The sequence below is a fragment of the Mytilus californianus genome, unplaced genomic scaffold, assembly GCF_021869535.1.
Source record: "Mytilus californianus isolate M0D057914Y unplaced genomic scaffold, xbMytCali1.0.p SCAF_8, whole genome shotgun sequence".
In the NCBI taxonomy this organism is placed as follows: domain Eukaryota; kingdom Metazoa; phylum Mollusca; class Bivalvia; order Mytilida; family Mytilidae; genus Mytilus; species Mytilus californianus.
This window is the reverse complement of record NW_026262734.1, coordinates 109,992,028-110,018,005: the sequence shown is the minus strand read 5'-3', so window position 1 is coordinate 110,018,005 and position 25,978 is coordinate 109,992,028. Positions and strand designations below refer to the sequence as shown.

Below are 25,978 nucleotides of genomic sequence, written 5' to 3'. Positions count from 1 at the left end.
GATCAACCAATTCCTGATGGTGTCCATAAATTTTACCGAGTTTGATTTTTCATCTTTCCTCCTCATAACTCTGTTGGAGCAGTTTTTGTGTAAGGAGCCCACTTCTGTATATGAAGTCAGTATAGTGTGAACATGCACAAGCATAACATATCAATTGAGACATGCAAATACCTTACGATGGGGCAGAGATATGTTACTGCTGTGAAATGGCAAATTGATAATTGGGAAGTTGAAATCATCCCATTTGTCATAGATTTTAGTGTGAAGTCCTCCATCTGTGTCAATATTAGGGAAAAACAAGGTATGAAGCATTCTAGTAGCAGTAGTATCCTTAATTCTAGTAGCAGTAGTATCCTTAATTCTAGTAGCAGTAGTATCCTTAATTCTAGTAGCAGTAGTATCCTTAATTCTAGTAGCAGTAGTATCCTTAATTTCAAGTTCACTGGGATATATGAGATGCAAGTGCTGACTGAAATATGGGCTATTCAGTGATAGGACATCATCAAGATACATGAAAGTAAAATTAAAGAATTTTGCAAGGTAGTTTTTCTTTTTGTCTTTTAGAAGGTTCTGAATGAATTCTGCTTCATACGAGTACAAACACAAATTGGCCAGTAGGGGTACACAATTAGTACCCATTGGAAAACTCAGTTGAAATATCAATCCTCCAAACATAACAAATATATTGTCAATCAAAAAGTCCAGAATTTTGAAAATATCATCTTCAGTGTATTTTCTGATCATAGAATCAGTCTAGTTCTTAACAAAATAAGAATTATTAAAACTTAAAACACGAAATTTATATCTATAATTTCCATTTTTATAGAAAAAGCTCTGTTTATTGAGATGGTGAAGTTGATCCTTCAATTGAGCATGGGGAATACTAGTGTAAAGCATAGAAAAATCAAAAGTCTAAATGTAGAGAAAATTACAGAGATTGTGATCTAAGATTTACCAGTAGGTCTTTAGAATTTTTAATAATTTACATCTGATTGACACCACTAGTTGAATATATATCATCACAATATTTTTGAAGGCAATCTTTTACTGTAGAATGAATAGTAGTCAGTACTTTAGAAAGATGTTTAGTCAAACATATTGATGATCCAGCTATGTATCATTCTTTATAAGGAGTTTTGTGAAGTTTTTGTATCAAGTATAATGACAGAAGATTTTCTTCGTTTTCTTTGATGGTAATACCAATATCAGGAGGCTTTATCTGCTGGAACAACGAGATATTTGTCATGAAAAGATGATAAAGCATCCCTAACCTCCGGGTTCTTGAATGGGTTAGAAACCCTTGTGCTCATAGTACATTGTAGTTTCTGAATGGGCTTCTGAATAGTTAAGTGTAATCAAACAGTTATCAAAACATTGGTTAAAGAAATCAAACTATCAGTGAATCAAACTGATATTGAAAAGTAAGTCAAACTGTTAGTCAATGGCCATCAAAATGTTAGGTAAGGGTAATTAACAGTGATTGATAGTTAAACTGTCAGTAAAAGGTTATCATGTTAGTGAAAGGTCATAAAACTCAGTAAAAGGTTATGAAAAAAATAGTAAAAGGTGATTAAATTGTCAGCCAAGGGAAATAAAACTGTGAGTCACACATATAAAAAAACATTCAGTGAAAGGAAATCAAACTGTCAGTGAAATGTAATCAAACTGTGAGTGGACTGTAATCAAAATGTAAGTTAAAGAAATCAAACTGTCAGTGAAAGGTAGTCAAACTGTCAGTGAAAGGTAGTCAAACTGTCAGTGAAAGGTAGTCAAACTCTTAGTGAAAGGTAGTCAAACTCTTAGTTAAAGGTAGTCAAACTCTTAGTGAAAGGTAGTCAAACTCTTAGTGAAAGGTAGTCAGACTGTTAGTCAATGGCCATCAAAATGTCAGGTTAAGATAATAAAACTGTCACTGATAAAATTGGTCTATGGCAACTGGTTTGTTGTCCCCCGTGTAACGCTTTGCAGGAGACATGGAAATACCAGGTGTCCTTCCTTGTATCTTGGAAAGATTAATTATGTGCAGCGTGGGGTGTATTGGAACTCTGTTCTTTTATTTGTTTTGATATTCCGTTTGTGTTTTATTTTTGTAACATTTTATGTTTTCTGTGTATCAGGAGGAAGATTTACAGTACCAGAAGATCTACACATTCCACAGGGTATGGAGGTGGTAAGTATACAGTTGGTAACTTAATCAATTGGAATTAAATGGAGAGTAACTACGGATTTGATTATTTTCTTGGGTACCAGTTTTAGTGGATTGAAGAAAACTGTATGCTTTTTGGAAATACTTGATTGTTGCAGTTTTGCCAAAGTTTTGCATACAGGCCTATGAGTAATGGAGAACTCTTAAATTTGTGGCTAAGCTATACCATTGAAATTAACAAAAATTGGTACCCAATGAATATAGTAATAAATCCACAGTATTTAATTCACAGTTCAAATTACTGACGTTTTCACACATAAAAAAGAGTTTACAGAACATAAAATCATTCAATATTCACTACACTATAAACTACATTTTAATATATTGAAGTTAAGTTCTGCCTCAAAAGGCACAATTGAAGCTATTGGTGTCTAGCTAAAAGTACTTAAGAATGGGGTACATATTCATTAATGGGAATTATTAATTTGTTCTGTAAGTAACCGCAAAGTATATTCAGTTTAATAACAGTTGTACTATAAGATTCATAATAAATTCTACAATTGTTCTGTTCAATTCATAAAACTCATAACAAATTCTATGATTGGTCTATATAACTCATAACAAGTTCTATGATTGGTATATATAACGATTGGTATATATAACTCATAACAAGTTCTACGATTGGTATATATAACTCATAACAAGTTCTACGTTTGGTATATATAATTCATAACAATTTCTACGATTGGTGTATATAATTCATAACAAGTTCTACGATTGATGTATATAATTCATAACAAATTCTACGATTGGTGTATATAATTCATAACAAATTCTACGATTGGTGTATATAATTCATAACAAATTCTACGATTGGTATATATAATTCATAACAAATTCTACGATTGGTATATATAATTCATAACAAGTTCTATGATTGGTATATATATTTCATAACAAGTTCTACGATTGGTATATATAATTCATAACAAATTCTACGATTGGTATATATAATTCATTACAAATTCTATTGATTGGTATATATAACTCATAACAAATTCTATGATTGGTATATATAATTCATAACAAATTCTATGATTGGTATATATAACTCATAACAAATTCTATGATTGGTATATATAACTCATTACAAATTCTATGATTGGTATATATAATTCATAACACATTCTATGATCGGTATATATAATTCATAACACATTCTATGATTGGTATATATAATTCATAACAAATTCTATGATTGGTATATATAATTCATAACAAATTCTACGATTGTACTATATGATATTAAATTCTACAATTCTTTTATAATTAAGATTCATAACAAATTATATTTTTTTTATAGCCAGATACACAGGAGCAACATTTAGCAATTGAAAAAACAGCAAAATTTGTAGCTGCTAATGGTATACAGATGGAAATTATGATCAAATCAAAACAAGGAAACAATCCAAAGCTAACCTTTCTCAACTTACATGACCCTTTGAACTTTTATTACAACCACATGGTCAAGATGATTAAAGCAGGAAAATACACTCCAACAGATCAAACAAAAGGGGACGATTCAATAGGTATGTTACTTTTGATAATTGTTTAACATACAACTGATGGTCATAGTGTTTCAAGAAAAATTGGTTAAATGTACCATTACCATTATAAAGGGTAATCTCCCCTTTCATTTCTATTCAATAAAAAGAAAAGGCGTTTATTATAGTTATAATTGTTTTAAATCCTTGCCTTTAAAATCATTAGATATCTTAAAACAAAAGTAAACATCAGGTTTCGAAATAAAACAAAAATTGCGTACAAAACGTTTTTCTGGAACAACCGTCATCTTGAATGGTAGAGGTCAATTATTTTCATTTGGAAGCCAAATGAGTAAAGCATTTAACAGCATCAACCAAAACGTTCAAAACAAAACAGTCCTTATCATCTAAGATCAGCTTTGATTGAAGGTCATGGCAACCATAATTTTAGAAAAGATTTTTTTTTATAAACTGGAGATTGAAAATCAAAGTGTATCATTTGAATAATATATGCCAGTACCTAAGTTTTGTGTCTGGGGTGAATGGTACCTTTGACGATGATTGGTAGCTGCTGTTCTTATTTGTTATGCTAAGACCAAATGATAGTATTACTATATCTGATAAACATTAAATTGAAGGGGAGATAACTTAATTGATAGCCTAGAGTTCAGATGTGGCCTCATGTAGAAGAAGATTAAGTTAGTAATAAAGTTGGAGTTTATTTGTAATCTCAAATAACAAGTCCTTACAGAAGTGAAAACTACATGTACTATAGACTTGCCTGTCTGTCCTTATAACAGATATAAGAATCTGGTATTCACCTGTGATCTTCTTCCATTATTTTTTAATCACAATGGAAATTATACGTACTTATTTTTTTGAAAACATGCTCTCTCAGTTGCTGTTAGTTGCACAACATCAGATTCAAATGGAATTTCTAAACAATCCTTGAACATAATGAATATGCAAATGTTTTGGTAAAACTATACATTGTTTATATGGAAGTTACGTAATGAAAAGAGAGAGAATGAGGCTTTGCCCTACAAACATAACATGAGATAGTGGGTTTTTTTTTGGTCCCCTGCATAACATGTTGCAGGGGACATGGAAATACCAGGTGTTCGTCTGTGTGACCTGCCGTCGAGTCTTGTTAGTGCTCTCACATGTAAAATTCTTGCCAGATTTTTTTGAAATTATAAAATAGGGTTATATCAGCAATGTCTTGGATGAGTTCGAAAATCAGTGCATATCAATTATTTGAAAAAAAGTAATTCCCCTTGGACACATTTATTTTATGGAAAATTGCATCGTAAGGACTCTCATGTGTACAATTCTTGCCAGAATTTTATGAAACTTATATCATAGGTTTATATTAGCAATGTCTTGGAGGAGTTTGAAAATCAGTCCTGATCAGCAATGTCTTGGACAGTTCAAAAATCAGTGCTAATCAATTACTTTTGAAAGAGTTATGCCCCTTGGAAACATTAATGTTATGGAAAATTGCATCGTTAGAGCTCTCATGTGTTCAATTTTTCCAAGATTTTGATGAAGCTTATATCATAGGTTTATATCAGCAATGTCTTGGAGGAGTTCAAAAATCAGTGGCGATCAATATTAATCTTTAATAGAGGTTTGCTCCTTGGAAATATTAACTATATGGAAAAATTGCCGTATGAATCAATTCTTGCCAGATTTTTATGAAATTTATACTTTAGGTTTATATTAGCAATGTCTTTGACACTTGCGAAAATAAGTTCTGATCAAATATTGTTAACAAGTTACAAATGTATGCTCCTTGGAAATATAAATTATAATTGAAATCACATTGCATTTGCTCTGAAGCAACATCTCTTAAGATATCAATAAAATGTCTTAAAGAACCAAAAAAGGTACTTTTTTTAGTTTTTGCCCTTGTACTTTGGATAGATAAAATATGAGCAATGGAGGGGAAATTTGAACTCTGTTCTTTTATATTATTAGGGTATTGTAAAAAAAAAAAATACACATACTTAAACAACAAGACATTTCCTTTAAACTGTTATTAGATTTATAGTAGGGTGCCCAATCAACGAATTTGATCGATTTGGGTTAACGGAATAACACACAGCTGTATTTTATATCATTGGAAAGAGGAGAACAAGCCTTATCAAAATATTGATGTCGTACTTGTCTACAGTGGTCACAATTTTATAAAATTTAGGTCAAAGGTCAAAGTTAAAATTTCAAGGAAAAAGCAGAGTCACGTTTAGACAGCTGGTTGTCCCATCATAAATGCATTTATAGCAAAATAAATTCGAATAATTCAAAGTATTATAACTAGAGTATCTACATCTAGGACTAATTTGATGTTTCTGTTCCCAAATATGGTTCAAGATTGACATTTGTACTTATAGGGTGCACATTTACAGTTTTCATTCAGCTATTAAATAACAGTGATCTTGACCTATTAAAATTTCCAAATTCAGACTTTTTACACAAGATTCGATACTAGTGATTTCTTAAGAAGTTTTTATACGACCGCAAAAAAATTTTTGTGGTCGTATATTGGTATGACGTTGGCGTCGTCATCGTCGTCGTCGTCGTTGTTGTCCTTGTCGTCGTCGTCCGGAGGCGTCGTCGTCTGGCGTCGTCGATCGAAGACGCATTTGTTTTCGCACTCTTACTTTAGTTTAAGTGAATGGATCTCTATGAAATTTAACCATAAGGTTCAATACCACAAAAGGAAGGTGGGGATTGATTTTGGGGGTTATGGTACCAACAGTTAAGGAATTAGGGGCCAAAAAGGGGCCAAAAATAAGCATTTTCTAGATTCCAGACAATAACTGTGGAACGGTGTATGGATCTCTCTGAAATTATACTACAAGTTTCCATACCACAAAGGGATGGTTAGGATTTGCTTTGGGGGGTTATTGCTCAAACCGTTTAAGAATTAGGGGCAAAAAAGGGGGAAAAACAAGGTTGTCCTCATTAATAGTACAAAACATAATTTAAAGCAGTGTAAGGGAGATAAATCAAATACATCATTGAAATTATCTCCCTTACACTGCTTTTAAATTATGTATAAAGTAATGGTTAATAAACAATTAAGATAATTTAAAACTGTGTAAGGGAGGTAATCAGAATACAACGTTTTGGTTACTTCCCTTACACTGCTTTTAAATTATGTTTAAAGAAATGCATATTTATAAAGGAAGACCAGTATGGCACATTAGATTTGTAAAATCTTTGACCACATTTATTTAGATTTTTAATTTTGGGTCCAGTTTTCAAATTGGTCTACATTAAGGTCCAAAGGGTCTAAAATTAAACTTTGTTTGATTTTAACAAAAATTGAATATATGGGGTTCTTTGATATGCTGAATCTAAACATGTATTTAGATTTTTGATTTTTGGCCCAGTTTTCAAGTTGGTCCAAATTGGGGTCCAAAATTAAACTTTGTTTGATTTCAACAAAAATTGAATATATGGGGTTCTTTGATATGCTGCATCTAACCATGTATTTAGATTTTTTATTTGTGGACCCCGCTATCAAATTGGTTCATATTGAGGTCAAAAGGGTCCAAAATTAAACTTTGTTTGATTTCATTAAAAATTGAATTATTGGGGTTCTTTGATATGCCAAATCTAACCGTGTATTTAGATTTTTAATTTTGGGTCCCGTTTTTTAAATTGGTCTACATTAAGGTCCAAACGGTCCAAAATTAAACTTTGTTTGATTTTAACAAAAATTGAATATATGGGGTTCTTTGATATGCTGAATCTAAACATGTATTTAGATTTTAGATTTTTGGCCCAGTTTTCAAGTTGGTCCAAATTGGGGTCCAAAATTAAACTTTGTTTGATTTCAACAAAAATTGAATATATGGGGTTCTTTGATATGCTGAATCTTAGCATGTATTTAGATTTTTTATTTGTGGGCCCGCTATCAAATTGGTTCATATTGAGGTCAAAAGGGTCCAAAATTAAACTTTGTTTGATTTCATCAAAAATTTAATTATTGGGGTTCTTTGATATGCCAAATCTAACCGTGTATTTAGATTTTTAATTTTGGGTCCCGTTTTTTGAATTGGTCTACATTAAGGTCCAAAGGGTCCAAAATTAAACTTAGTTTGATTTTAACAAAAATTGAATTTTTGAGGTTCTTTGATATGCTGAATCTAAACATGTGTTAGATTTTTGATTATGGGACCAGTTTTCAAGTTGGTCCAAGTTGGGGTCCAAAATTAAACTTTGTTTGATTTCAACAAAAATTGAATATATGGGGTTCTTTGATATGCTGAATCTAAACATGTATTTAGATTTTAGATTTTTGGCCCAGTTTTCAAGTTGGTCCAAATTGGGGTCCAAAATTAAACTTTGTTTGATTTCAACAAAAATTGAATATATGAGGTTCTTTGATATGCTGATTCTTACCATGTATTTAGATTTTTTATTTGTGGGCCCACTATCAAATTGGTTCATATTGAGGTCAAAAGGATCCAAAATTAAACTTTGTTTGATTTCATCAAAAATTGAATTATTGGGGTTCTTTGATATGCCAAATCTAACCGTGTTTTTAGATTTTTAATTTTGGGTCCTGTTTTTTTAATTGGTCTACATTAAGGTCCAAAAGGTCCAAAATTAAACTTAGTTTGATTTTAACAAAAATTGAATTCTTGGGGTACTTTGATATGCTGAATCTAAATATGTGTGTAGATTTTTGATTATGGGACCAGTTTTCAAGTTTGTCCAAGTTGGGGTCCAAAATTAAACTTTGTTTGATTTCAACAAAAATTGAATATATGGGGTTCTTTAATATGCTGAATCTAACCATGTATTTTGATTTTGGACATTGGACCATAATAGGTAAATTAAAAAAATTGAAGTTCTTAGACCACATTCTTTCTGTGTCAGAAACCTATGCTGTGTCAAATATTTAATTACAATCCAAATTCAGAGCTGTATCAAGCTTGAATGTTGTGTCCATACTTGCCCCAACTGTTCAGGGTTCGACCTCTGCGGTCGTATCAAGCTGCGCCCAGCGAAGCATTTTATTTAGATATTAACATTAATAAGTTGCTCTCCCAAAATGTTATTTTCTTGTCTTTTGGTAGAAGGTGTTCGTAATGATTTTCTGGTGGTAAATATCCAATTTTCTTTTGGTGAGTGTGGAAGCACATCAAATTGTATTTAATTCCAAAACTGGTGTAATATTGACTCAGAGTGATTTGAATTAGAAGGTCTGAGTTTATATAGAAAAAAAATAAATGCAAATGGTGAAAAAGGGGGAGGGTTTCTGTTGAAGTTATGAAAACAAAATGACAAATAGAAACAGGTTAATTACTTCATCTTACACACTTATATCATCACAAGTGTACTGTATATAACTTATTGTGCATCCATTGGCCTACATAAACGTGAAGTTACAGATAATCTACAAAAAGGGCTATGTACAGCATCAATGTATTTTGCAAACACTTGTAAACAACATCAATATAATCCAAATATAGATCTCTGATTTCTTTATGTAGATATAAGAAGATGTGGTATGAGTGCCAATGAGACAACTCTCTCATCCAAGTCACAATTAAAAACGAGAAACGAGAAACACTTATGAACCACATCAACAAACGACAACTATTGAACATCAGATTTATGTGCTTATATATACGAGTACGTGTGTTAATATAGATCAGAATTTTAAACATTAAAACAACATAGAAAAATTGCCGAAGCTAGTAGTAGCTATTACGTTTCATTGTCTACTGTTAAGTTGGAAGCCCAACGACCAGGTTTATGTTAGAGAGATAATTTCAGTTGATCTTTTTTAAATCACATTCGATGCAGAATGCAGGGCATACCGAATACAATCTAATGGTGGTGGCGGCAACACCATAAACAATTAGTATAGTTTCATATTGTAGATGGCATAGGAATTGGATGAATCATACTTTGTACATAGAAGTTTCCGTCGGTCTTATAATCATTGTACTTGACCTAATTTTCATTGTTAAGTGACTGCTAAAATGCTGTATAGCTTTTTTTCGTCATGTGAATGTCTCACTTATCAGGATAACTTAATGTTTGGTTACTAATAAATGGGTCAAAATTATATTTGGTGTATGGAATGTTAGCAAGGTGTACATCTCTTTGTGGCAGAGTTTAACTGACCATACCTCATTTATATGGAACATTGATAATGTTAATTTGAAGTAAAACTTGCTGCTGTATAACATAAAAATAAGGAGATGTGGAAGTAAGCAAGTATAGGCAACCGTACGACAATGAGATAAACCCATACCCTAAGGTCAGCTATAAAAGGCCTGATATGAAAAAATTTGAAACAATCCATTTGAGAAAACTAACGGCCTAATTTATAAAAAAAAATATAACAAAAATAGATATAACAGACATCTACCAACAACAACCACTCAAATACCTGCTTGATCCTGACTAGGGACAGGCATATAAAGAATGTATTATCATTTTCTCTAAGACTTTCAACATAATTCAGTCAGTTAGTAAAACATGCTGTACCAGTAGAATCCTAGTTTTTACAGGTATGATGTTTATCATGTTTATGATTATAATTTTCTTTGACTATTGATAACGTCCTTTCATTAGCTTTTGGTAAGGGGAGGACCATTTGAATTCGAAAGGGGGAGGGGAAGAGGATTTTGAAAATGAATAACTTGGTTTGTATGAACTGAAAATAAATTACTTTGCGCAAAACAGGATGAAAATGAATACTGTAAATTCAGAAATTATTGCGTGCATTTATTTTTGCGATTTTGTCATTTTAGACTTAAATGCGATTTTAATTTTTACGATTTTGAGAAAAATCCTGTTTAATTCATATAAAATATTTCAAAATGCGAGTTTAAATTATTGCGTTTACAGCTCTGTCGCATTTTTCGCAATAATAAAAACTTCGCAATAATTTCTGAATTTACAGTACTCTCCAACATTAAATGCAGGATAGTTGAGGATATAAATGTGTACAAGTGAAAACCGCTAAACCGCGCAATTTAGTGGTTGTAGTTGGTCGCTGTCTGTTGAGTTTTTTTGTGTTTTTTTGGATTGTTTAACAAGTTGTCATGTCGGGGCCTTTTATAGCTGATCCCATAATGTTAAACAATCGATCTTATTTTAATTGTATTATTATCATAAAAAAAAATCATTCCAATTTGAAACATGGTAGATAGATTGAACATGTATGCTTGGCAAATGTAGCATGTGTAGGTCAAATTGGCTTCAGTGGTTAGCTCATACAATCCAATTGCCAATTCATCTTTGAAATTATTGAAGTTGTGTCTGCTAGAGTATAATCTATAGTACAAAAGGTAGACACAAACACATTTTTGTTCACACCGTGGAAGATTTAGGCCGAAAAACATCATGCAAGACCGTAACATAGTATTGATGTGCCATATTCCGGGTGTGAAACGAAACTGACCGATTTGATTCTAATTAATTACCATAATAACAAAAATATCTAGTCAATAAAAGTTGAAAGTTTTGAAAAACAGACACAAAACATATTCCTCCGAAGAATATAACAATGTACAAAGTTAGCTGGCTTAATTCAAAACAAATAATTAAAGCAACCACAAAACAAGCAAAAATGAGAAATGTATTGAGTGAACACTGTCCTTGTTAATGACCTAATAGTGTAAGCTACAAAAATGAATAATGGCACGAGATATCCGTGTTTAATCAATGTAAAAAAATTGACTTAACTTATGTTTTTAATTGCTCATTTCTTCAAACGACTTTTATCTCACACATGAAAATTGGCACACAAAATCATTTAAATACTTTCCGCTAATGTTATATGATATATTTAATATGTAAACTATATTGTAAGTACTATTTTAACCACCAACCATTTTATTTTCCATGTTAAATATTCCCTGTACAATACGGTATCTGGGAGCACCTTGTAAAAACCCGAAATTTAGAAAATTGTGTCCATGGGAACTTACGATGACAATCATGATTGTAAAATATAATGATTTCCTATAATTTGCAATTAAAATTAGCGTGTGTTATCCGTTAACTTAAACTCGTTAACTAGCGGACTTTTTGGACATTGGGCACCCTACTATTAATCTGTTTGTTATTCAATAAAATCAGTATATATAATGTTTATTTTTAGGTAATGAAATTCCACAGAATACAAGCTGACAGTAGATGAAGATAACAGTTGAAAACTTTCAAAGAATATAATGGAACAAAAGCGTTTCATTCTATGGTTACAGATATATTTTGCAGTCAGTACTGTTTTGGTAAAATCAGGAAATTGAAAACTATAAAATTTAGCTAAATATTATGATATGTATACATTGGTGACTATTGCGACTGCCATGAACGTATTGCAAGAGTACAATTTTAAACCGACTTTATAATACTGTTATACAAATGATCTGAGACAAAATCATGTCATTATTTCATATTGGACTGTGATATTTATGTTTTTATTTATCATGAGCATGTTATGTTTTTAGTTTATAAATGTATCTGCAAAATTTAGATATTTTTTGTATTCTGTGTTTTTATTAATTATTCATAAGTGTCTTTACAAGGACACTTAAGTACATAAAATGTCCTTCACCGACAGGTGTTGATGTGAAAAAGTCAATGGAATTTTACATATCCTAATGCTGCCCATTTTAGAAAGATTCTTATGTTGTACTGTTACACCACTATCCCAGGTTAAGGGAGGGTTGGTGCCTTTAAACTAGTTAAACCCCGCCACATTCTATATGTTCCTGTCCAAAGTCCGAGGAGCCTGTATTTCAGTGATGGTCATTTGTTGCTGTATATCATATTTGTTTTCATACGACCCCAAAAGATTTTTGCGGTCGTATATTGGTATGACGTTGGCGTCGTCTGATGACACATTGGTTTTCGCACAATGACTTAAGTTTAAGTGAATGGATCTCTATGAAATTTTACCATAAGGTTCAATACCACAAAAGGAAGGTTGGGATTGATTTTGGGGTTTATGGTACCAACAGTTAAGGAATGAGGGGCCAAAAATAAGCATTTTTGTAACTTCCAGTCATAACTTGTGTGTTAGTGTATGGATCTCTCTGACATTGTACCACAAGGTTCCATATCACAAAGGGATGGTTAGGATTTGCTTTGGGGGGTTATGGCTCAAACCGTTTAGAAATTAGGGGCAAAAAAGGGGGAAAACAAGGGTGTCCTGGTTAATGGACAAATACTTTAGTACAAATCATAATTTAAAGCAGTGTAAGGGAGGTAATTCAAATACATCATTTGAATTACCTCCCTTACACTGCTTTTAAATTATGTATAAAGTAGTGGTTAATGAACAATTAAGACAATTTAAAAGCAGTGTAAGGGAGGTAATCCAAATACAACGTTTTGATTACCTCCCTTACACTGCTTTTAAATTATGTTTAAAGAAATTCATATTTATAAAGGATGACCAGTAAAAATATCTGCAAATGTTGCATCTTTTTTTTTTTACAAAAAAATCCATATGAAAGATTTGACACCATATTTTAAATTCTATTATAAAATAGATTAAGATAGCACTATGGTAAATTTAAATGGGTAATTATGGTTGCAAACTCCATTGGAAATTTGAATTGAGATTATGACCACATCTTAAGTGGAAAGAATTTTTTTGGGGGAAAAGGGAAGGGGGGGGCAGTAAAAAGAAATTGTGGGGGGGGGGGGGGGTCAATTTTTTAATTTTTTCTCATTTCAGATTTCAGAAATTAAAAAGAAAAATTCTTCATTTTTTTGCAAAATAAAAGTGTGTGTGTGCGTGTGTGTGTGTGGGGGAGGGGGGGGGGGGGAGATGTAATACGCAACAGCATAGTGTATTGCACAAAAGCAAAAAAAAAAAAGGGGGGGTACATTTTTTTATTTTTTTTTTTGTGGGGGGAGGGGGTCAATTCGCACCAGCAAAGTGTATTGCACAAAGCAATACATTGATTATAAATTCAAATCATATAACCAATTCTAAGTTCTTTGACTACATTTATTCTGTGTCAGAAACCTTTTATGTGTCAAATATTTAATTACAATCCAAATTCAGACCTGTATCAAGCGCGAATATTGTGTCCATTTTTGCCCCAACTGTTCAGGGTTGGACCTCTGCGGTCGTCAAAGCAATTTATTTGTTCATTATTTTGAACATAAATCAGGCCATAAGTTTTCATGTTTGAATTATTTTACAGTTGTCAATTCAGGAACTTTTATAACTGACAATGTGGTATGGGTTTTGCTCATTGTTGAAGGCCGGTTTGTGAACTATAGTTGTTAACTTCTATATCATTTGTTCTCTGGTGGAGAGTTGTCTCATTGGCAATCATGCCACATCTTCTTAGTTTTATAATTAAGATTTTTGCCACCAAATTGGTCTAATTCTCATATCTTAAACCTTAGAGCCCCGAGTATTACTACAGAAGGCTGAAAACTTATTTAAGTGATGTTTTCTGAGTTGTATGGACACAATTAGACCAAGGTCAGTCAGAACACACTTTGAAAAGAGGATGCTGCTCACAAGGAAGCTATTAAACCAAGAGTTCCAAATGGTGAAGTTGAAATCATCCCTTCGTAAATTTTACAGCGCCATCACGAGTTGGTTGACCGTTATGGAATAACCGTTTCACAGCTGATATCGGATATGTTCCTTATGTCTTAACTACAATACCCTTCCCCGTTCACGAATGTGACCTACCAAATTAGACTATTTACTGCATTTGTAATAACATAAGCAACACGACGGGTGCCACATGTGGAGCAGGATCTGCTTACCCTTCCGGAGCACCTGAGATCACTCCCAGTTTTTGGTGGGGTTCGTGTTGCTTAGTCTTTAGTTTTCTATGTTGTGTCATCTGTACTATTATTTGTCTTTTTATTTTTGGCCATGGCGTTGTCAGTTTGTTTTCGATCTGTGAGTTTGACTGTCCCTCTTTTTGAATGTGATCTGCAATCAACCACTGTTCAATGATCAAGCTATTATCAGCTCATTGTCTACAAAGAAGGCTGAAAATAAGAAAATATTGCTTTTTCTAATAAAATAATCAAATTTTCATAATTAGGTACAAAGTAGGTCCACCATGAAGAAACTTATTTTTATACGACCGCAAAAAATTTTTGCGATCGTATATTGGTATGACGTTGTCGTCGTCGTCGTCCGAAGACACATTGGTTTTCGCACTCTAACTTTAGTTTAAGAGAATGGATCTCTATGAAATTTTACCATAAGGTTCAATACCACAAAAGGAAGGTTGGGATTGATTTTGGGGGTTATGGTACCAACAGTTAAGGAATTAGGGGCCAAAAAGGGGCCAAAAATGAGCATTTTTGTAACTTCCAGACAATAACTTGTGTGTGTAAGTGTATGATTCTCTCTGACATTGTACCACAAGATTCCATATCACACAGGGAATGCTGGGATTGATTTTGGGGGTAATTGCCTCAAAATATTAGGAATTAGGGGCCAAAAAAGGGGTAAAAAACAAGCATTTTTCTAGTTTCATGACAATAAATTGTGTGTAAGTGTATGGATCTTTCTGAAATTGTACTACAAGGTTCCATATCACAAAGGGAAAGCTGGAATTGAGTTTGGGGTTAATTGCCCAAAACGTTTAGGAATAAGGGGCCAAAAATAAGCATTTTTCTAGTTTCCAGACAATAGCTTGTGTTCAGGATCTCTCTGAAATTGTACCACAAGGTTCCATATCACACAGGGAATGCTGGGATTGATTTTGGGGGTAATTGCCTCAAAATATTAGGAATTAGGGGCCAAAAAAGGGGCAAAAAACAAGCATTTTTCTAGTTTCATGATAATAACTTGTGTGTAAGTGTATGGATCTTTCTGAAATTGTACTACAAGGTTTCATATCACAAAGGGAAAGCTGGAATTGAGTTTGGGGGTAATTGCCCAAAACGTTTAGGAATAAGGGGCCAAAAATAAGCATTTTTCTAGTTTCCAGACAATAACTTGTGTCCAAGTGTATGGATCTCTCTGAAATTGTACTGCAAGGTACCATACCACATGGGGAAGGCTGGGATTGAGTTTGGGGGTGATGAATCATAAGGGGGTTCGAAAAATTTGGGGGGGGGGGGTTCCTTTTTTTTCTTTTTTACCTTTTTTTTTTCTTTTAAAATTTTCCATTTTAAGTTGGTTATTTCTGTTTTATTTTTAAAAGCAAATAATAATGATATGGTGGTCCGAGGACACAGTTATCGTCCTTCGATTTTCGTTGTCTACAAATATAGTCCCTAGTGTGGACAGTGTATGACTTGCAAATTTTTTTCATACACTTTCCAAATTTATTTCTTTATATTTAATGCATGAAATATTAAGTAAGGGGATGAAATTACATGTTAAAAAAATTTGGGTGCTGAATCTTTATGTTAAGTAGTGATTAGGTCCAGTTTAAAAAGGTCAAAAATTAGAATGTCTGAAGCTGTCAAACTGAATTTTAGACCCCCTTAACATAGAATTGTCAATATTTTGAGTTAGAGCTGGTAGACTTTTCTATAATTTTGATATTATTTGTCCCAATAGTAGTACACTACACTGTAAAAATCTTTTTGAGATAGAGCAGGTGCGATTTTTTTAATTTGACTTTATTGTCTAAAAGAAATGCACTACGAAATAACTGTGTTCTCGGGCCTAAGAGATGAATTCAGGAAATGTAGATTCTGTACTTTGGCAACGTCCCTGAATGGTTTGCTGGTTTCAATTTGTCAAACTCAATAAAAGTAAAGGATTTACATCTTTATTTGAAAGAAATTCTGTTAAAATGTACCATTTTGACATTATACGGCTAAAATAAGCATTTTGAAGCAGTTTCCATTTTAAGCCTAAGAGGCATGCTGACTTTCTATCTGACAGCTTTTTATGCTTTGATATTTGTGTTTCTATGATTAATTCAAATTCTATTAACCATTTGTGAACTCTGAATATAGAGAAAAGTAGATTATCACAGAAAAAATGTGCAAAATGTGTTGTATTTAGGCCCTGGTAGAACGGCCTGTTTAATGTATGTTCAATGTGAAGAGCTTTGTACATAGAATGTGTTGTCCATCATAAAAATTTCACTAAATCTGTAAAAAAAGCACTTGACAATGATCTGTGCACCTTATCCATTTCATATACTGCCTTTATTTTCTTCTGTAGGATAGTATGTGGTTCAAATATATGCCAGTTGAGACTAAAACTACATGCAAGTTTCCCATTGAAAAGTGAAAAAACTGTGCATCAGACCATACTGTCTGCAAAAAAAGTTGAATGCAAAAGTCCTTTTGCAATTAGACTTCTTGTATCATGACATCTTAGCATAGAAATGAGCAAAAAGTAACAAATTTCCATTTCTTATAGCTTCTGTATGCATTTTTATATGTAAATATGTGCTACGGCCTAAATTGACACTAAATAATGTTCAGTCTTACATAGCCTAAGATCATTTTATACTCATTTGGTATGCTTTTTGTAATTTTTCTTTCCATTTAAAGTACATTTAATATATATGAAAGAATAATATATGGTAAAAAACTTCAAAAACTTCAAATTGGTTGAAAAAAAATGCATGTTTATGTAAGGCTCCCCTTAATTCGAAAATCTCTATTTTCAGGCACAGGCTCATATAAATTTGACTTTTGAATAATTGTAACAAATCTGATAAACCAAATGAGTAGTCAGTTGCTTTTAATACTTAATATATTATATTTAAGAGCATTTCAAAAGCAAATTTTTGCAATATTTAAATTTTTTAAGCCCAAATCTTGATAGTTGAAATTATTTGATTTAAACGTCAAAATTAAACATTCAAATTTCAATATTAAAATTGCCATAGTTTCTATAATATATATCCTATGGCCTTGAAACTTGGCAAACTATCTTATAATTGCCTAAGCTTAGGTCATGCAAAGTTTAATTAGAATTGGTCAAGTCTTTCTATACTATTAGGTCCGAGGACACAGTTATCGTCCTTCGATTTTCGTTGTCTACAAATATAGTCCCTAGTGTGGACAGTGTATAACTTGCAAATTTTTTTCATACACTTTCCAAATTTATTTCTTTATATTTAATGCATGAAATATTAAGTAAGGGGATGAAATTACATGTTAAAAAAATTTGGGTGCTGAATCTTTATGTTAAGTAGTGATTAGGTCCAGTTTAAAAAGGTCAAAAATTAGTATGTCTGAAGCTGTCAAACTGAATTTTAGACCCCCTTAACATAGAATTGTCAATATTTTGAGTTAGAGCTGGTAGACTTTTCTATAATTTTGATATTATTTGTCCCAATAGTAATACACTACACTGTAAAAATCTTTTTGAGATAGAGCAGGTGCGATTTTTTTAATTTGACTTTATTGTCTAAAAGAAATGCACTACGAAATAACTGTGTTCTCGGGCCTAAGATGGTAGGAAATACACACCAAACATGATGTGTAAATTATTATATAATAAGTATTGTGCAATAGCAAGAAATTTTCAATTGCACAGTATTGCACAATAGCAAGAAATCTTCAATTGCACAGTATTGCGCAATAGCAAGAAATCTTCAATTGCACAGTATTGTGCAATAGCAAGAAATATCAAATAGCACAATATTGCGCAATAGCAAGAAACTGTCAATTGTACAGTATTGCGCAATAGCAAGAAATATTCAATTGCACAGTATAAATTGCTCATTTCTTGACCAATTTCAATGGGGTTTTATTCTTGAATTCTTGGGGTTCTTTAATATGCTGATTCTAACCGTGTATTAAGTTTTTGATTTTGGGCCCCGTTTTTAAATTGGTCCACATTGAGGTCCAAAGGGTCCAAAATTAAACTTTGTTTGATTTCATCAAAAATTGAATTATTGGGGTTCTTTGATATGCCGAATCTAACCGTGTATTTAGATTCTTAATTTTTGGTTCCGTTTTCAAATTGGTCTACATTAAGGTCCAAAGAGTCCAAAATTAAACTTAGTTTGATTTTAACAAAAATTGAATTCTTAGGGTTCTTTGATATGCTGAATCTAAACATGTATTTAGATTTTTGATTATGGGCCCAGTTTTCAAGTTGGTCCAAATCGGGGTCCAAAATTAAACTTTGTTTGATTTCAACAAAAATTGAATATATGGGGTTCTTTGATATGCTGAATCTAACTATGTATTTAGATTTTTGATTTTTGGGCCCCATTATCAACTTTGTCCACATTGAGGTCAAAAGGGTCCAAAATTAAACTTTGTTTGATTTCATCAAAAATTGAATTCTTGGGGTTCTTTGATATGCTGAATCTAACCATGTATTTAGATTTTGGATATTGGACCATAATAGGTGAATGTCCAATTTAAAATTTTTAAGTTCTTAGACCACATTCATTCTGTGTCAGAAACCTATGCTGTGTCAAATATTTAATCACAATCCAAATTCAGAGCTGTATCAAGCTTGAATGTTGTGTCCATACTTGCCCCAACTGTTCAGGGTTCGACCTCTGCGGTCGTATCAAGCTGCGCCCTGCGGAGCATTTTATTACAATTATAAACTTAATATCAGGTCAAGAAGACACAAGGAAACCCTACATGTAAGAGTGATTCAGATTGCAACCAAGTTTAATCTAATTTTGCCCAGTAGCCACAATCCCATCCTCCTTTTCTTGTTCATCTTACAGTAACAGGACAGGTGCCAAAAATGAAATAAGAACTGTTTGCCCTTCAGAAGAACAAGATCCAATACCATGTGCCGCTAGTGAAACCTAAACAGCTTCCTAATCAGGAGCACCTTACCTAACCCCCTGGCTTATGATGAGGTTTGTTTTGCTCAATCTGTATTTTTCTGGGTAGTGTGTTATGGACTTATGTTAAACACAATACATATTTTTGACCATGGTGTTGCCTGATCTTGTCTTCTTACATTTTTTCAACTGTAGTTTACAGTATCACAGGAGACATGTCACCCCAATTTGACATAATTTTTGGATAAGTCAGTTAGCTGTCTGCCACAATTATAATGGTTATTGTTTTTTTAAAGCATAAATCATGGCCATTAGTTTTCTCTTTTGAATGGGTTTACATTTTGTCATGATGGAGCCTCTAAGCATATATTACTACACAGTTTAGGCTTTGCTCATTGTTGAAGGCTACAGATGGCCCTTTAGTCGTTTACATCCTTGCATTTTGTTTTCTGGTGAATTATTGTCTCATTGGCAACCATACCACATCTCCTTATTAGTTCCCTACTGACGAAGTCAAGTTAAAGGGTACTTTAGGTTTGCACTCCATTCATCTGTCTGTCTTGTGTCTGTCCATCCATCATTCCGGCAAATCAGTTTTCCACACTTTTTTCTTTGTGCTTGAAGATATTGATTTGATATTACATGTATTGTTTTATCATAACAAGATATATAGATCAAGTTAGAATTTTGTTCTGGTCTGATGATATTTGTTTTTTGTTCATTATTTTATACATAAATCAGCCCATTAGTTTTCTCGTTTGAATTATTTTACAGTTGTCAATTCAGGAACTTTTATAACTCACAATGTGGTATGGGTTTTGCTCATTGTTTAAGGCCGGTTTGTGAACAGTCAACTATAGTTGTTAACTTCGATGTCATTTGTTCTCTGGTGGAGAGTTGTCTCATTGGCAATCATACCACATCTTCTTATTTTTCTAATTAAGATTTTTGCCACCAAATTGGTCTAATTCTCATACCTTATACATGTATGCCATGCTGTGCAGAAATTGTATACTTTTTCAAGTTTAAAATGCAAGCGCAAAGCAAAGTTCAGATGGTATATAGTAATATACAATATCACAAGGGAGATAAGTCAGAAAGTTGAGCGAGGAGAACTATACAAGGGAATGTTGTGACAATTTCTTTACGTTTTTCTTAATTTAAAATATTCAATGCTATCTGAGTGGGATGTACAAGTATATTATAAGCAATGACTCATGAAAAATGTACCTGTAGACAAAATTTATTGAACACATGACATTAATGAAAACAAAAACTGCATGATGTGGTTAACTTCAACATTGTGTTCTGATACAAAAAGAACTAAATTCAAAATATAAATTTAAAAAATATTTACTCATGATCAAGTTACAACACATCTTGATATATAAAACATTATTTCAATCACAATATACATGTTATCAAACAATAGAGACCATTGAAAATTGTTTGAGTCATAGTACAGGATTGTTGAAATTTTGAAAAAAATCACATCAATCATTTTGTCAATCAACATGATCAATACCCATTCAGTTTTGAAATAAATAAATGTGATCTACAACAGTTATTATGAAACTGAATAAATCAAGTTAAAGATATTTATACTATTAATCCAGAAGAAAACTGAAAAAATATGCAAGAAGACTTAAAAATACATACAAGTGCACAATGACATTAGTTATTAAAGAAATTAAAGTATCAGATAAAAGAAAGGTTGTTGAGCAAAATACATTCAGCAGAATATTTGAAGGACACAATGATCACTGAAAATACATGTACCAACTACCAAACTTGGTACAGTCATGACAGTAGAGGTTACAAATTTTGAAAATGCATAATTTTGTTTTTGAAAAGGAAATTTTTAATAACATGTAATGTCCTAATATGTTGCAAACAATTTAGTTTTTAGTTGGGTTTTTTTTCGGGGGAGAGAGGGCTATAAAAATGTTTATGTTTACATTTAAGTTAATAATATTGGCTTACTTATTAACATGGTTTACATAATGTCTCAGATACATTTTATATGCATCTTTTAGTACATGTAGTGCTATGCCTTGTACAATCTATAGCATCATTTACATACTGGATTAGTCACGCTCTAATGTTAAAAGACTAATATTTAATAAACTGAGAAAGTGACAATGTCTCATCTGACAGTAATTTTCAATTCGCTAACAACACAGGTTTCATGGTCAAAATCAGTGAAAATTTCAACCAGAGATTTTACTAGAAAAATGTTGTGACTGTAGTAATAAAATTTTAGAATTTTTAGTAATATAATAAATTTAATATTGATTGTCTAGTGAATTTTTTAAAAACAATTGTCAACTGAATGTCCAGTTAACCAAACGCCACCTTTGCAAACTATAACACAAGATCAGCTGATGACAGCGAGTCAATTCAACTTTTATCAATGGCCTGCTATTCCTTGCACTGATAACACTTTCTCCTGGTGTTCTCTTGTTCATTTCTTCATTGTATAAATACTTTAATTGTAATATCACAACTATTAAAACGGTCTATGTTAAGGTTTTTGGCCCTGCATTTGTTCCTGAAGTTTCTTGACAGTAGCTTCGTCTTGTTGTGACATAGATGTCAATTTCTTTCCTATATTATCATGCATTTCTAAATATTTGGATACACATCTGTCTAAACACACTGATTCACCTTTAGATAGATCTGCTTCATTATACTTTGGTGGTACACATTTCTTCTGACAGGCAGTGGTCATTCTAAAACACAGTAAATATATATGTATATTTATTATTGTAAATTTATAATATTGGGGTTATGCAACATGAACAAATTAAAGTATAATTGGACTATATCAAATGATTTTTTTTAAATTAATGCTGGTTTCATCACTTATGATGAACATCAATTTCTTGATCACTTAACAATGCTTAATTAAACGTGTAGATTGATTAAACTTACAAATTAATTATACAATGTCAATGATATTAAAAAAATATATTAACATGATAAAAAAAAAGAGAGGTGTTTTATTATTTATACCAACATGACCAAAAGAATATTCAACTCTGTAAGTACATGGCTAGTCCAAATAATTATGACGTCTTGAAAGGCTATTTTAATTTTTTTTTCTGTGACGCCTTCCTACGAGAGGCGTCACAGAAAAAAATCAAAATAGCCTTTCACAACCTCATAGGTATGAATACTAGTCAGATCGGCACCTGGTTAAAGCGGCACCTGGTCAAATCGGCACCCATGTTGAATATATATCTTTTTTCAGTATTTTAAGCAAAAAGATTAAAATAAATAAGGGTTGTCCAGAAATATTGACTTACTAACATTTTTTTGGGGGGGTTGGGGTTCTGTATGTATATTTTTCGTTCAACTGTGTATTCAAGGTATTTGATATTTGTTATGCATGTTTTAACCAGTTGAGCATTTTGCATGATTGTTGGTTTAATGCTGTTTAAACTTTCCTGAAATACTACCTTATTTGCTTCTAATTTTCTCATGATTAAACAACAGCTTGGGTAATGGCTTGATTTCACCTTAGAATTTGTGTTGTTTAATCTGTATTGTTGCTAACATTGACTGGTAGAAGATACATGGTCTTGTATAGCATGTATTGATGCCCTTTGTCTGGGATAACACATAAAACATCTTTTTAATCAGCTATAAAAGTCGGACTTCAAAGCTTCTGTGAAATAATATAATGAAGGGACGTTGTGAATCAAAGACCTGTTAAAAGTCATACGATTTAAGTCGTTTGTCTCGTACAATAGTATAAAACATGTGACTCATTCACTCTTTACACTAGTATTCCTTATTCAACAACTTTCATTGTTTTTTATTTAAGTTTTTGAAGAAAAAAACATCAATAACTACCTGTATAGCGTTAAAACAACAAACATGTTAATTATTTAATTGATAAATGTTATTAATTAATTAGTTGAAAAGAAAACTAATCAATACATCAGTCTTAAATGTTGAGAAAACTTCAAACAATTAATAACATGTGATGATTGTTAACGATGTAATGAATAAAATAAAATCCAACCCCAAAATTTTTTCAAATAATAAAAAATTGAAAGATCATTTTATACATATTTAGAATTATTTATATACACATGAAATATATTATATCAAATACTATCAGATGCTGAATTGACCAGATGCCGATTTAACCAGGTGCCGATTTGACTTTTTCTATAGGTGCTGATTTGACTCCATAATTATTTGGACTAGTCCATGGCAAAATACAAAAACCAATGAAAAGACAAACAACAGTCATGTTTTGACAGTATACAAAATACAAGATAGAAAACTGAAGACTGAGCAACACACACCCCACCAAAAATTTGGAATGATGTATGGTGCTCTAATACATGTCTCTGACAGTACTAAACTCGTAAAGAATATAAATCATTTAAGTTGTGAAGATAGATTACGCTCATTGGGATTGCCAACCTTGGAATATCGTAGGGATAGAAATGATATGATACAAGTATATAAAGCGTTGCATGGTATAGATGATACAAACTCGATGAGCCTTTTTTTTTTAGCACCATCTTATAATACTAAGAGGTCACTCATTAAAACTCTTTAAGAAACAGTGTAAGACGACACATACACTAAATACTTTTTCAATTAGAGTAGTGGATCAGTGGAATAACCTGTCAGATTAAACAGTGATGGCAAACACTTTGAATAATTTTAAGTCGGCTTTAAATGGCGAGAATTGGAACCCGTATAAATTTATATGTTCATGTTAATTGTTAAGCTGTGCACACCTAAATAAGTTCTATTTTTATAAGTATAATATATCAGTCAGGGGTACTACTTGTACAAGTAATCTTTATTTACTTGAACAGTCAGGGGTACTACTTAAACAAGTGATTTCAGAATCACTCCCTCGAGTGATTTTGGCTGTGAAATATTAAAAATTTTCTCACAGACTTTTTAAAATCACTGAAACAAGTAATTTTAGAAGTTAAAATGTAATCACTTTAATAAGTGTTTATAACATTTTCTTGATATTTTTCCCACAAGCTTGTTTTTTTTATTGGTAAAAAGACAACAATTCCATTGAAAAAACAACTATGTATATGCAGAAATTGTCTTTTGCTTGATAAGCCTGACACTTTTACAGTTTTTTTAAAATATGCAAAAACTGGAATAGTTTGTAGATCAGGTCATAACCTTGAAGTAGATCATTCTAACTCTAAAGAAAACCAATCAGGTTACCTATTATTGTTGATCTTTGTCTGATAGTAAGAGTAGTTAATGAATTTTTGATTACAGAAAAATTCCCAAGGGTACTTTTAAAAGCTTTAGCACACTAACTTACTGCCCAAGCGCACTGGTGAAATTAATATACAAAGAAAAAGGGATAATTGATTTATGTAGGAAAATTATAGAAAAGATTGTGAAAATATGGAAAATCAATGAAATTAGCATTTGAAGATCAAAGAAAACACTAAAATCACTTAAATAGGTGATAACTGAATTTATCAAATCACTGAAATAAGTGATGATGAAATCACTTGTTTACGTAGCACCCCTGACTGTTGAAGAAGTAAATAAAATATACTTATACAAGTTAATTATATTGTTTGAATAATCTCCCCTTAATTTTCTAAAAAATTTACTTGTTTAAGTAAATTTTTTTTACAATCCCACAAAAATTCTCAGTTTTGAGATGTAAAATCATGCCTTTAACAATTTTTCTCAGGTTAGCTCATAATTTTTGATAAGAGTTCAATGTTTCATCTCATTAATTCAACAAAGAAACTGATTGAGCAAAGATCTTAAGTATTTGCGCAAGGCCTTCAAAAATTGCTCCTTGGGGGCTTGTAAATGAGCAGTGTTCTAAAGATAACAGACAAATGAGATTTTCATTGTCCATGAAATTACACTTAAATGAATAGTAAAGATATCTGCAAAGGACAGACAATTCAAAATTCTGTTATAGCAAAGAAGTTCTAAGAATTCAAGAAAAGAAAATAGGATGACTTTTTTACTTGTATAAGTAAAAAAATCTGAATGTCTAAGGGACATAACTAGGCCAAAAAATAATTTACTTATACAAGTAAATAAAATACACTTGTATAAGTATCCTACAAATTTACTTATATAAGTATATTATAATTACTTCTTCAAGTAAATAAAAATTACTTGTACAAGTAGTACCCCTGACTGTATATATAAATATAGTATTATGCGATTATTATGAGAGGAGAAATTGCATTACGACAATCCAAGATGAGGGGTCAGCAGAAGCCTTTGGCTTATTTTAAGCACCCGAAGATAAAGGTATAAAGGTATACAAACATGGCAAAGGTCAAATTTTGGTTACAAATCATATTAAATTTTTTATCAATCATTTCACCTGTTGTACATATCTGCCATCATTTCTAATTCTAAATCCGATACCAGCTTCAACTGGGCTTCATTTAAAGAAGGCGTTGCCATTGTAAATGTGAATATTTTAAATTAAAAAATGTTGCAATAAAGTTAGTGGGTTTCCACGTGCAGGTAGCCGGATAAACCGGAAGTAGAATATATGGCGATGACTTGCCTCTTACACCAACAAATAAAAACCGTCGTCTTAAAAC

General features: G+C 31.9%; 2 protein-coding genes across 2 annotated transcripts in view; one reads left to right on the top strand and one right to left on the bottom strand.

Annotated features, from left to right (window-relative positions):
* LOC127710813 (uncharacterized) overlaps window positions 1–12,214 on the top strand; it is a 32,804-nt gene extending 20,590 nt beyond the window's left edge. Inside the window, exons 11-13 of the mRNA XM_052216775.1 lie at window positions 2,118–2,170; window positions 3,510–3,735; window positions 11,828–12,214. Coding sequence (XP_052072735.1) covers window positions 2,118–2,170; window positions 3,510–3,735; window positions 11,828–11,856 — 308 coding nt within the window. The 3' untranslated portion in view covers window positions 11,857–12,214. The remainder of the gene's footprint in view (window positions 1–2,117; window positions 2,171–3,509; window positions 3,736–11,827) is intronic.
* An 8,404-nt stretch (window positions 12,215–20,618) lies between these two features.
* On the bottom strand, window positions 20,619–25,907 carry LOC127711166 (mitochondrial import inner membrane translocase subunit Tim10-B-like). Its single transcript, XM_052217117.1, has 2 exons — window positions 25,753–25,907; window positions 20,619–22,123 (listed from the first exon to the last, which is right to left on the bottom strand). Exons 1-2 carry the CDS (start codon window positions 25,833–25,835, stop codon window positions 21,916–21,918), a joined length of 291 nt encoding a protein of 96 aa, XP_052073077.1. The 5' UTR covers window positions 25,836–25,907; the 3' UTR covers window positions 20,619–21,915.
* Between the last annotated feature and the right edge of the window lie 71 nt (window positions 25,908–25,978).